The 13,871-nt window shown below is 54.9% G+C and overlaps 1 protein-coding gene across 2 annotated transcripts in view; it reads right to left on the bottom strand.

Annotated features, from left to right (window-relative positions):
* Positions 1-9,771, bottom strand: part of PCDH19 (protocadherin 19) — a 51,882-nt gene extending 42,111 nt beyond the window's left edge. For both annotated transcript variants that reach the window (XM_042825422.1, XM_042825423.1), the window contains exons 1-2: positions 7,631-9,771; positions 4,462-4,789 (exon numbers count right to left, since the gene is read on the bottom strand). In XM_042825422.1, coding sequence (XP_042681356.1) covers positions 4,462-4,789; positions 7,631-9,771 — 2,469 coding nt within the window. The remainder of the gene's footprint in view (positions 1-4,461; positions 4,790-7,630) is intronic.
* Between the last annotated feature and the right edge of the window lie 4,100 nt (positions 9,772-13,871).

Here is a 13,871-nt window from a genome sequence, read left to right as displayed (position 1 = left end):
AAGATGTACAATTGGGTTCAGCTGACCTCAGAACAGAACAGACCTCAGAATAGAACAGACCTCAGAACGGAACAGACCATTGCTCACAATGTTGTTGACCAATGCTCCGTAATGTTGTCCGTCAGTGCCAGGGGAGCATCCAGTGACACAATGCTGCACAGAAACAACCCCACTACCAAGGCAGTCATTGTGCTCGCGGTCCCACAACCTCTCCCCACTGCCACCTCCAGCCTCCGAGCGCCCACAGGCACAGAGCACAAGTGCCGCCAGCCACCCAGCACCACCCACAAGGTTCTGCAGAGCCATCCTGCGGCTTCTCGGTGGAACCCATGCAGCACCTGGCCACCTCCAGCAGCAGAGATGGGCAGCAGAGCCAGCAGCCTGCGGAGCAGCCAGGCTGCCATTAACTGCCAGACAGAGATGCTCACGCGCGAGAAGACGGCAGTGCTAATTAGAGACGTGACCCGTGCCTGCACATCTCGGCGCAGCGCGGAGAGAAAAAAGTGCTGAGTTACAGTGACCTCCCAAGGAGAAAACAAGACTGGCAACGCTTTCTGCGAAGGCACTCTTCCGACTAGTTGAACATCATTGCTGATATTGCTTTAATTATTATCTCTACTTAAAATAAGCCTTATTTCAACAGTCTGGCATGTCTCAGCGCTGCAAACTTTCTCCGGCTTGGAAATTATCTCCTTTTTTTTCCTGCTCTATACACAGTATTACTGAGAAGCAAGCCAAATCCCTTCCAATTATGTATCATGATGTTTCCCCAGTGTTACAGTAAAGCAAGGCCCTTCACTCCTAAATGGCACGGTTTATAACAAATTGTCTGTTATACCAGACAGAAACTGATTTCCTCAAACCGAGCATATTAAAGTGAGTACATTCATTCTGGTTGTAACACACAAAATGTGATTATAACAGACACATTTGGGGCTTTTTAAGGCTAGCGGAGAAGAGGAGGATAAGCTGGAGGGGAAGAAAGAATTGACAAGTAGAGAAATGACAGAGAAAGAGGAACAGCCACGCTCATTTCCTTCCTTACAAAACAAAAACCTTTGTGTGTTGTAGAAATGTGCTTTCGTTAACACCGCGAGATAGCCAGAGCAGAAAGTGCCTGCGCTGCCTGAAACGAAAATTGCTCCATTGTGCTTAGAAAACCATTTCCTATGGCGAGCGGAGTGCTTTCCAGGTAGTAAAAAGCCTATCTGAAACCACCAGGGCCTTATCCCACAACTGTTGCTCGCTCCAATAATCCCTGCTGCTACGAGGAGCCCAGGTGAAATCAGTGTGAGTGAGGATTATGCTAGAGTGTGGCAAGGCAGGGACTATGGCAGGATGATCACAAATGCAGCTGTTCTCTATCCTACCCCTGGGGCTGGGGTGCTCCTGCCTGGTGCCACTGGCCATTGACCTTAAGGGGTCAATGACTGCTCTGTGGTGACTTGCTCCATTGCGGTGGCATTGGGTCAGTATGATCCAGGCCAGGGGAGATGTTCCACCCATGGGGTGGCATTTCCCAAAACCATGTCCCCCAGAACAACATGGTGTACCTGATGGCTGGAGGAACACAGGTAGGTAGCCATTGCACACAGGCAGTGTTCTTTTCAAGCCAAAATGGGCATGCAAGTGTTACCCAAGGGTGGCTGCTCTGCATGCAAATTGTGTCCCAGTGATCCCAAAACACTCTGCATTCAGACTGGTTTCCACACTGCCCCATGCATCACGCATTTTTATCAAGGGAGCTGACTAATAGTTCCAACTACTTTAGGTTCCTCATCTTGTGGTACAAAGTCCAACAGTCTACACACACCATCCAACCATGCGCCCACTGGACTCCATCTGATGTCCCCATGCTCGGCAAGCAACAAAGCCCTGGGCCCCAGCACTGACTGGCACGCTTCCCCACTCCCTTCTGCAAACTGAGTCCAGGGCAGATGGGAACACTTGGTGCCACCACCACACCATGCACAGCCCAGGGAAGGAATCCCATCAGCACCAGCACAACCGCGGCTCCACACATCCCAGTCCTGAGGCTGTTGGAGCCAATGAGCCTTGCGCTGCAGCGCAGCAGCACAGCACATTCAGTGCTCCCGCTCAGAGGCAACCGCTCACCACCAACACGAACATCATATGCTAAGTGACACTGCAGCAACATGTTTACCTCCATGCTTTATCTCTCATCAAGCAGCGCGTTGCCTTCCATCGACGCGGGAGACGAAGTGACTCCGAGGTGGAGCGTCAGCGCTATCTCCGTGACACTGACACCTATTAAAGGCTCCCGGGGGACGCGGCAGCAGCCTCGTCACTGCAGGCACCGCCAGGCGGCCCTACCACATGCTCCCAATGTGCTGAGGGGAGAGCTCATCACTCCAGGAACATCACGCTCGGGACGGGTTTGTTATTGCTCCACCAGCCTCACTTGGAGCAATCTGCACAGGGGTATAATTATAGCCCGTAGCAACCGCTGGCAAAATGACAGACAGCAGTGGGTACAGGCAGCAGCACTCTGTGTAAGGAGCAGGATTCGGGCAGTGGGATAGCAGGAAGGGGCTGGAGGAGGGCACATGATTGGGGTGCACTTGAGCAGAGCGTGGAGAAGCTGGGAAGCCTCTGCAGGGAGCACCTGGCATGGGGTGACACACAACCTGACATGGGGGTGATGCACGACAACCTGACTTGGAGGTGATGCACAACAACTTGAGATGCTGAAGATGAACAGCATGACATGGGGGCAATGTACAGTCTGACACAGGGGTGATGCATAGGCTGAGATAAGGAAGATGCACAGCGTCAACGTGGTGAAGCACAATAACCTGGCATGGAGGTGGCAACACAATGGTCACATCTCCCTTCAGTTCTGCAGACACTGTGTGTGGCAGACAGGAGGTGGCTATGGTCACTGCTGGCTCCTGACACTGCTCCAGAATCAGGCAGCCACCTCATGCTCAGGGGGCACCTGGGCTTGTAGGAGTGGGCTGCACCCAGTAACACAAGTGGAGAAGTACCCTCGTAAGAGCTGGAAACACACTGTGGGGGCTCTCTTCCAAAAAATGAAAATAGAAAACATTCCTACCCCAGAACAAACATCCAAGCAGCCTCCAGTTGGGATTTCTCTGACCCTGCCCTTCTGTACTGCAACATCCCCAGAGCCCATGGCCCCATAGGAGGCAGCTCCACACTCATCCATGGCCGGGGGAACCCCTCTGGGCATGATGGTGCCTCATGAGGGCACACAGCAGGAGGAAGCCAGGCTCTGAGCAGGGAAGGGAGCCTCCCACTGCCCGCTCACAGGGCTGCTGACACTGCAGGGCAGTGCTTCTCACCAGAGACAAATTCATTTCTGCAGGCCATGTACCAGTACTTAGCAATGTATCCTGTCTCACAAGGTCTGGGGAGAAGGAAAGGCAAAGCCCCGTGACTTGCACTCACAAGCACTGGTTCTATGCTCAGGTGCTAAGATACAGGGATAGGGGTGTGCTTCACCACCACATCGAATCATTAAGGTTGGAAAAACCACTAAGATCATCTAGTCCAACGCCAACCCACCGCCACCATACCCATAACCACATCCCTCAGTGCCACATCTCTGTGGTTCTGAACACCTCCATGGAAGGTGACTTCACCACCTCCCTGGGCAGCCTGTCCCACTGCATCGCCACTCCTTCTGATAAAAGATTGGGCCCGCCAGTACCAAGCATTTCCAGCAGTCCTGCTGTTTCGCAGCAGGCCAGGCTCTGTTCTCCACAGCAGAAGTCTGAATCTGAAGCAGCTCCACAGTCTCCAGGAGCATCACTTTGCATTTACACCAGCACCGCAAGTGCAGAACTAACCATAAATATTTTACGTGCTTTTTCAGCTTTGTTATTCCGTTCAAAGCAGGAAACATGACAAACCTTTGATTGTTTTGCTTAATACTAAACAATAATTCAAAGAGAGACAAACAAACAACATTAAATGATGCCTGTGATGTACAGGAAAGCCAATGAATTAGGAGAACCTGATGAGGACAGCGTGGAGCGCAGCAGCACCTTCACTTGGTACCACCCGTTGGCAGCACACCATCGTGTGCTGCATCCCCAGAGGGATGTGGGATAAGCAGTAGCCCCAAAAAGGCCTTAAGGACCTCGTAAAAACTCATGTCAATCCAACAAACACCTCTTCCTTTAAGTCAACGTGCTCAAATTCCAGCTGCAAAGCACACAGAGCCATGCCATGTCACGCCAGCATCCCCAAACTGGGCACTGCTGCTGGTGGGAGAAACACCCTCCTGTGAACACCTGCCACGACCACGCAAACCCACAAGAAGCGGTTCAACACTGTCCACCTCTCCCAGCAGAGAAGGAGGCGAGCGCCCGGCCAAGCACCTGCCCTCTGCCCACCACCCATCGCAAAGCAACCTCGAAGCGTCGGCTCATCCCGGCAGCACGGAGCCATCGGCGGTAGCCAGGCAGGACTCACCTCAGGCAGTGGCATCCCGTTGATGATGAGGTCGGGCTGCTGGGGGCTCTGTCCCGTGAAGGTGTGGTGGTAGATGTGGTTGGAGCCGGCGTTGCGGCTGTTCTGGCTCTCCACATTGAGGAAGGTGCTGTCGGAGCGGCGGCAGCCCAGCGGCAGAGTCTGCTGGTGGTAGTCGAAGTAGTTGAGAGACGAGGTGAGGGAGGAGCAGCTCACAACGTTCATTTTATCCGTCTCCTCCACGTCGCGCGGAACCAGGCGGATATCGTTCTTGCTGATTTTCTTCTTCTTGCTTGATTTCTTCTGATGCCCGTAGGAGTACTCAGCAATTCTGGGGGAGGGAAGAAAAAGGAAGAGCTGAGAGCATCCCGAACTCTGCCCCTAAAAGGAGCACTTGGAGAGCTGGCGGGCTCAGCCCCATCCCCGTGCAGGATTCAGTCACGCGCATTACGTCACGTTCGGGCTCTTGTGGCACAGAACAGTCTGGAACCGATTTTCCTACGTATAACATATTCGGGTCAGACACGAAAAGCAGAGGGGAAATGCCCCTGCTTTTTTTCTAGTGTTTCTTATTGCTGATATTTAGTGACTGGGAGTAAAGTCCAGCCTGCAGAAGAGAAAAATGGAGATGTTAAAATCCATGAACTGAAAAGGGTACCTGCATTCATTTCCATGCGTAATAAGGATTTTAAAAGTGATTTAATTTGGTCCCCATAATGAAAATTCAAAATGAATAGTGGATTTTTTCCCAGTTCATTTTCCATAGCAGTAAATAAAGCAGACCCAGAAGCAGCCCTGGCTGGCAAGCTCTATTTCTCGCACTCCAAAGGCCGTTTGTTTATTAGCACTCTATCCAAAGCGCTCGTATTTTGGCTATCTCCTGGCAATACCTGATCTCTGCAATCTCTCCTCCAGCCGTGCCTTATTCCTCACTCGTCCCCTGACACACACACACCCCCTCCTGCTGGGAAAGGCTTTCGTCTTCTGGAAATCAGAGAACTACAACTGTGTTTCGCAAAAAGAAATGATCCTTCCCGACCTTTTTTTTTTTTTTTTTTTTTTCTTTCAAAACTGCAAGCTTGCTTTTCTCTGCCTTTCTTCCCCTATTTTGCTTCCCACTGCCAAAAGAATCAGCTGATGAAGTGTCTTGTTGTCTTCTACATAACACCGGGGGGGGGGGGGGATAAAAAAGTTACCATAAAGCGGCGCACTAAGAACATAACACCACTGCACCTTGTGCTAACTATGCAGGCTGAGCTCGAAGGGCTGGGGCTGCTCCTTCCAACACAGCCCCACTGGGGCATGCACAGCTCAGCACTTCCCAAGGCACACCGCAGCTCGTACCGCTGCAACCTGAAAGCCAGGAGTTGCTCTTCTGTTTAACATGTATTACAAAAAAAAAACCAGCAACCACCAAATACAACAGCTGCAGCCAAAACAATAGGATGAATGAATAATACAGATTATCTAGAAAGGCAAATATTGGGAAAATACTCTTGTTCCAGAAAGCTAATTGCCTGAGCATGAAAATGCCACCAAGCCAAAGAGCTCCCTCGTATAACCTTACGTGCCCCGTAAATTCACACGTTTTACGAAGCCTCTCCGCCAGATGTTGCGAGGAACCTCAGAAATAAAGCCCTGGAAGCCCAAGTGCAGGCACAGCACGGCGTGCCCGGTGACCACAGGCAGGGCCGGGGCGATCCACTGCCCCTCTCCCTCTGCAGCTGACTCCTGCTGATCAGATGCACACGGATAGCAGCCCGCGCCTCCCCTGAGCGCGGCAATAAATCAGAGCAAGGCAGAGATTTCTGTTGTGCCAACAATCTATACGCCGCCGAGTCGCCCAACAACGCTTGATGAAGCTTTAATTGTTTTGTTTACCTCAATGTTTAAGTTTGGCAATGCGAGATCCCGATTTATTTCCCGCAGGCATTCATTTTGTTGTCCTTTCTCTATTGACCAATTATTTAATTAAACTGCACTTCATTAATCCCTAAGCCGTCACAGCAAACCCAGCGCCCATTCACACTCGTGAAGCTGCAAGGGGCACCACGACGTGATTTTTATACGTTCGGATCCCATCCGTGTTTAATGGGCCGAGCTGGCAAGAAATCTGCTATATTAGCTCCCCATAACACAGCACAAAGCCAGTTTTATTTGCAGATGATTTTTTCCCCCATCGTGCAAAAAGCCTTATAAATGCACTTCATGTTGTGAAAACGGGGTGTAAAAATCAAACTCTCGAGCATTATTTCTGCACAAATAAAACTTTAAGGACCGCACATCCCCCTTCTCCCCCCCCACCGAACGGCCACAGGCGATGCCAGGTTTCAAAGGTAGAGCAAAATTAATTTCCATTCCTCCCATCTGAAATGACTCAGTGCTGAAGGAATGGAGAAGTCATGGCTATTTCACTAGTAACAGGATTAAACCATTTATGAGGCATTGCAGCTGCTCTTTTATGGCATCTGATTGATATTCATGTGTGGTTAGCGTTTGTCTACTAACTTGTGTAACACTGAGAATAGTAAAAGAGAGACAATAATCGCGGGGCTGTTACATATTCAGGGGCTCAGTTCCACATCTTCCCCTTTCAGCAGGCGCTGACCTGCCCTCCTGCATTTCGGACCGTGCGCCCACATTCAGCCCAGGCAAAAGAATGCAGCGCTGCAAAAATAATTGCGAGAGCCCAGCTCACAGCCACCGTGTCCCCATCGCTTCCATCAGCCTGCGGGGATGGGAAGCTTTGGGCAGCACTGTCGTCCGTGGCTGAGCCGCATCCACGCCACGGGCACACAATGGCTCTTGGAGACAAGGAAAGGCCCACGGTCCCCGCTACTGTGGGCACCACCAGGATGCCACTCTGCGGTCCCATGGCACGTGGGTAGGGCGGTGGATCTGTGCCCAAGGCACTTCTGTACAGAGCAGAACCCAACACCCGCTGCAACAGATTGGCAAATGAAAAACGATGGCAGCCCGCACCTCGGCGCGGGGCTCGCTTCTTCCCCCTGAGAAGTGCTCTAAAGCTCCTAAGGACATCTCACAGACCTGCAGCTCGCGGCTGCTGCTAAAGCAAAAACCCCAGGCATAAAACAGCAAAAGGAAAAATAACTGTGCTCGCAGAAACCTAAGCAGCCCCTGGCCGGTACACAGAAATAAAGATGTTCTTTACCTGCAGTTATAGGTCCTGATTTCCTTGTTATCCCTTTTGCACTTTACGGCCACGAAGATCATGGTGACAAAAAGAATGGCTGCAATAGACCCCAGGGCAATAATGAAAATCAGGGAGAGGTTAACAGATCCTATGGACTCCTGGGCATCCAGGGCTGGGGACAAGTATATCAAAATCAAGGCAGAGGCCGACAGGGATGTTTTTCCATGGTCGTGAGCCACCACGATCAGCTCGTAGGCTGTCTTGGCATTCTCCCCAAAGGCTCTGGTGGTCCTTATCTCTCCATTGACCTGGTCTATCTCAAAAAATCCTCTGTCTCCTTCCACCATTTCATAGGAAAGCCTGCCATTTTCACCCTCATCATAGTCATCTGCTTTGACCACTGTCACCAGGTAGCCAACCCCTGCATTCCGGGGGATGTAAACCTCCGCGGTCCCATTGACCAATGGTGGGGCAGTGATCACCGGGGTGTTGTCGTTGACGTCCAGGACGATCACCCTGACAGTGGCATTGCTCTGCAGAGAGGGATTGCCCCCATCTTTCGCCAAGACTTTGAACTCAAAGGCCTTGGTCTGTTCATGATTGAAGGACCTCAAAGCATAGATATCTCCAGAGTTGGGGTTGATGGAGACATAGGTGAAGACAGGCATGTCCCTGACTTGGGAGGGCACGATCTGGTAGGAGACGCTGCCATTGAGGCCCAGGTCAGGGTCCCTTGCTGAGACCGAGAGGAGGTAGGCCCCCGGGGTGTTGTTCTCCTGCACGATGACCTGGTAGTAGGGCTTGGAAAAGTGAGGGTGGTTGTCATTCTCATCGGTGATCTTGACAGTGAAGGACTTGGTAGCCTGCAAGGAGGGGACACCATTGTCCTTGGCCTGGATGGTGAGGTTGTACTGGTCCCTTTGCTCACGGTCCAGCCGCCCATCCACCAGGATGGTGGAGAAACTCTCGTACTCCTGCAGCCGGAAGGGTACGTTGCCCAGCAGCTTGCACTGCACACGTCCGTTGGCCCCCGAGTCGCGGTCCGAGACCCGCACCAAGGCAATGACGTACCCTGGAGGGGCGTTCTCGCTCACCTCCACCAGCTCGCTGTTAACAGAGAGAAGGTTGATGAGGGGAGGGTTGTCATTGGCGTCCTGCACGCTGATGGTCACTTTGCAGTGGGCAGGGATGGAGTTAGGTCCCAAGTCCTTGGCCTGCACATCCAGCTCATATACATGTCCCTCCTCATAGTCGATGGCACCACTGACTGTGATGAGGCCGCTCTGAGGGTCAATCTGGAAGAGCTCTCGAGCCCGGTCAGAGACATAACTGTGGAAAGAGTAGAGCACCTGCCCATTGGTGCCCTCATCCGGGTCAGAGGCGTTGAGGCGGATGACTGGTGTGCCTGGTGGGGCATTTTCAGGCACGCTGACAGTATAGGCCGGCTCCTCGAAGAGAGGGTTGTTGTCATTGGAGTCGATGACGCGGATGCTCAGCTCCACTGTGCCAAAGTTGGGCGGGTCTCCGCCATCCAGCGCCGTGATCACGTAACTGTAGTGGGACTGGGTCTCACGGTCCAGGCTCTTCTCCACTACCAGCTCAGCAAAGCGAGAGCCATCTCCCCGTGTCTTGGTCTCCAGCCCAAAGAGGTCATTGGGGGTGATCTGATAGCTCTGCACTCCAAAGCTGCCCGAGTCTGGGTCATAGGCACTTTCCAGTGGGACACGGGTGCCGGGGCTGGCTGTCTCTGAGATCTCCAGCTCGATCTGGTCAGTGGGGAAGCTGGGCGCATTGTCATTGAGGTCCTTGATCTCCAGCTTGATCACGCAGATCTCCATGGAGCTGGACATCACCTCCAGCGAGATGACGCACTTGGGGCTCTGCCGGCACAGCAGGTCCCGGTCGATCTTCTGCTTGGTGACCAGCAGCCCAGATCCGGGGTTGATGTCCACCAGGTGGGGGGCCGAGTTGGAGACCACTCGGAAGGCGGTGGGCTGCCGGGGGTCTATCACGAAGCCGGCGTCCCGCGCGTCCTTGGCGACGTTGGCGATAACGGTGCCGGCCCGCTGCTCCTCCTCCACCGAGTACTTGAGGTTGACGAGGGCGCCGGCGCCGGCCCAAAGCAAGGCGGCCCCCAGCAGCGCCGGGAGAGCCCCCATCGCCGCACCCGCCCCCTCCGGCAGCCGCGTCGCGCCCCGACGGCCGCTCGCCTCAGGGGCCGCCCGCCCGCATGCGGGCAGAGCCCGGCGGAGCGCCCCGGCGGCGGCGGCGGGCGGGAGCGGGCACCGGAGCCGCTGTCCCCCCGCGCCCACGCCAACGCCGCCCGCTCAGCAGCTTGGAGCCGGCGGTGCAAAGGATGGGTCGGGCATAGCGAGCGAGAGCGGGAAGTGTAGCCGGTCCTGAGCCGCGCCGCGCCGCGCCGATCCGATCCGAGCCGAGCCGCGCCGAGCCGAGCCTAAACCCGCTCCCGCCGGCGCTCGCTGCGGCGGCCGCACGCCACTGCCCGCAGTCCGGAGCGCCGGCGGGCGGCGCGGGGGCGGGCGGCGCGGGGGCGGGCAACGGAGCGGCGCGTCCAATGGTCGTGAGGGGGCGGGGCGGGCGCGGCGCTCTTCCACCAATGGGAGAGCGCCGAACTGCGCTGCCAACCGGGGGGCGGGGCCGAGGCGGGGCCTGCGGAGCGGCGCGGTCGGGAGCGGAGCGGCGCGGGGTGCGCCGTGTCGGGAGCCGCCGCGTGCGGCCCGAGTCCGCCCGGTGCCCCTCAACTGCGAGCGCTTTGGGGCGCGACGGCACCGTGGGAAGCGGCGCTGCTGGGGTTTTCCCTGCGGCTCCCGCGCGGGCAGCGCGCCCAACTCGCTGCTAATTATCTTTAATTCCCTGGGAAAGGCGAGAGCTGCTGCTGGGTGCTGCCTTTTCGCTTAGAAAAACCAACTTTCAAACGCGATTCACTGCTCCGTACATCGGGTCGCCGAGCGGACACGGGGGTGCATGGCACCGTGATTACGTAGCGCGGGGAAGCGGCTCGAGTGCTGGGCGGTCTGTGCTCCCCAACGGCCGCGGGCAGCGGTGCGGCACCCGGCTCTGGCGGGCGCGGCTCCGGAGCTTTTAGCTGCGAACTTTCAGCCAAGCGGAATCTCGGAGGGTTTAAAATACAATGATAATAAAAATTAAAAAAGGGCCGGGCTCTGGCGCTTCTCTGCGGCAAACCGCCCCGGGAACCCGCGGGTCGATGGCGGCCGGGCGGCGCCGGGGCGGGCTGAGGGACGGGGCTGCGGGGCGGCGGGGCGGCGGGGGGAGCGGCCTCGGCCCCCGGGGCTGCGCGGATCGGGCGCGCCGTCGGGGCCCGCGCGGCTTTGCAGGCACAATGGCGCCACCTTGCGGGCGGCGCGGACACGGCAGCGTCCCCGGACACCGCGCCGTAGACAGCAGCCCGGGACAGCAAAGCGTCGTCCCCCGGGATGCCCTTCTGGGGACAACATCCATGAGGATACTCTTCGGGGGACACCATCTCTGGGGACACCATTTCTACGGGCACTCTCCCAACGACGCTCACCCTGGGGACATCATCGTGGGGACATCCCACTTCGGATGGCCATGGACGCGGGTGACATTCGCGCTCCCGGCCCGTGTCCTACGGGACTCCCGCACCTGAATCCGCTCCTCGCCCCGCCCGGGAGGAGGGGACGCGGCAGGTGGGGACGGGGAGGGTGGGGGCACATCTGCTGCCGAGCTCCTGTCGTCTCTTCCTCGGAAAAATTGATTCTGATGACTTGAACTGTGCCACGCGGATTGGAAAGCCGGCTGAAGGCTCATAAACAAAGGGTAATTAGAAACAGGGGGAGGTGTTGATGGGGTACTGCAGAGATCTAGGTTAGGTCTGCTCTCATTTAATACCCTCATTAATGACCTGGAAAGAGGGAGTAAACTGCGCATTAATGAATTTGGCAGATGATGCTATGCTGGGAGGTGCTGCGAGCTCCAGCAAGCGTGGAAAATTAACACGAAAGGGCCCAGCGAGATTGGAAACGTGGGCAGGAAACAACAAAATGAGGTGAGTGCTGAGCACTCGGTGATGCCCAGGGGCGGAGGGGCACAAGCTGGGGGGGATGAGGAGGCTGAGACCCCCCAGGTGAGGTGGGTGTGGAGCTGTGTCTGCCAACAGGTTGTAGGGAATGATCAAAGGCACAGACTGACCGAGTTCAGAAGGAAGATTCAAAGGTTCAAATATATATTGCTTGTGTAGAGCTGTATGTCAGGAGGCAAACAGAGCCTTACAGATGTGGTTGGTGTAAACAGAGAGGGAGAGAAGGAATTATTTAACACGGAACAAGGGGCATCACCAGGAGGGACGATGGGAAATGAGGAAATGGAGCATTTAGGTGGAATGTCACAGGGGAAAAAATCCCCTCTGCTGACAGTGGGAATTATGAGGCTGCGATATTCCCCGGAAGGAGAAAGTTGTGCAGTGGAGATAAGTAAAGCAGAGGGAATCAGGTGAGCACAAGGGGATGTGAGGAGGAGCAGGGGCTGGGCAGGGACCCACCTCCTTTTCCAGCTCTTTTTCTGCTGAAATATTTCCTTCTTAAGTCTGAGAGTTTTATTTATTGCGTGTGTGTCTTTCTGCTGCTGCGATAAAGGAAATTGCTGATGTGATGGAGGCACCAGGCAGGCAGGCAGGCAGGCAGGCAAAGGCTCTGAGATCTGAAAAAATTCCCCTCCTTTTGGCAATGAAGAAGGGCAGGGTGTGGGCGCAGCGATGGGCTCATGTCTGGGCTACTGCCTGACCCCACTCCACATCCCCTGCCCTGCAGGAGGGCCGGGTGCTGTCACCAACATGGATTAATGGCCGTGGTATCAGCACAGATGGATGGCCGGGGTGAGGAGAAAACATCGCGTCCCAGGGAACTCAAGCAGGCACATTAATAAAGATGCCACACGTTGGCTCGGAAATCTGAACGCTTCACTCCGCTCCTTGCAACTCAATGAGCAACACCCAAAGCCCAGCACTCACCACGCTGTGACCACGGAGGGGACAGCTGACACAGAGCTGCCTGCCCCATCCACTCCCACTGCCCTCCCCTTGGCCAGACCCCATGCAAAAAGCCCCCCATGCACAGGCTGAGGCCGAGCCCCTGGCTGCCAGTGTGGAGCTGCAGCCATCCTTGCAGGCACCTTGCACGAAGGTGGTGCTGCTGCTCCTGCCCACACTGTGCAATAAGGAAAGCTGTAATTAAAGCACACAGCGCAGCTTGCAGCCCTTTGTTTGAGAGCTAATGCAAACAACACCTTCCCAGCCCAGCACCCATTGCTGTCTCTCTTAAACCCATCAGAAGTAAATCTTGGGGTTTGAGCCATGGGTATTTGAAGCCATGGTGTCAGCTGCCAGCTGGGGGTGTTTAAAACTTACATGGGTGATAGCATGAGACCACGTGTGGGGAGAGGCTGCGGGGAGACCCTGCACACAAAACGCTCCACGACGTCAAAATTCATTTGAAACATCAAAGAGAAACTTTATCTGTTTAATTTTTTTTCAGAGCTGTCCTTTTAATTCCACAGGTAACGTTTGTGAAGTGTTGTTTTTCTCCTTTCTGGCACTTTTCCTTTCAGATGCTCGGAGAAGGAAAATAAATGATGTAGGTTTATTTTTTCCTTTGCTTATCCAGTGCTGCAAAACTTGAAAGCTTTTCAACGCATCCGGGTGTCAGCGTTACGGTGTAGGTCTGTGCTTTTTTTCCCCTAGCAATGTTTCTAATATCACAGCCGACGAGAAAAACTGCAGCAGAGAGAGATGAAATGGAGAAATGGGAAAACTCAGAGCAAAGCTGCTCGGCCATTGAGCCACCAGAGCTGCGGGGAGAGGTGACAGTGCCAAAGGGCCCTGGCACTGCTCTGGGGGATTCGATCCGCTCCCATCGCTCGATAGTTTAATTCGCTTCCACCGATGCAGCATCTTTTATCAAAGATTACATAATGCTGAATAATCACGAAGCGCATCATGCAGAGCCAGACAGGCAGCTCTAATCTGATTTAGAGCCTATATTAAAAAAGTGGCAGGTGCAGGGTTGAGATCTGCATTGGGGTCGGCCCAGGGGAAGAGCACCGGGTCCCTCCCAGGTGCACAGCCTGCAGCTTGGTGTAGTGCTGGGGGTGCAGAGAGGGTCTGGGGGGGACACAGAACAGCTGGGTGCCCTGGGGCAGTGTGGTGCTCAGGCAAAAGGCCACCGTGGCCCAGAGCCTCTTCCGTTTGGGAAGGTGAAGGCAG

The sequence above is a fragment of the Centrocercus urophasianus genome, unplaced genomic scaffold (assembly GCF_019232065.1).
Source record: "Centrocercus urophasianus isolate 14NV4802_14NV808 unplaced genomic scaffold, USGS_Curo_1.0 seq_24, whole genome shotgun sequence".
In the NCBI taxonomy this organism is placed as follows: domain Eukaryota; kingdom Metazoa; phylum Chordata; class Aves; order Galliformes; family Phasianidae; genus Centrocercus; species Centrocercus urophasianus.
This window is presented reverse-complemented; position numbering and strand designations above follow the sequence as displayed.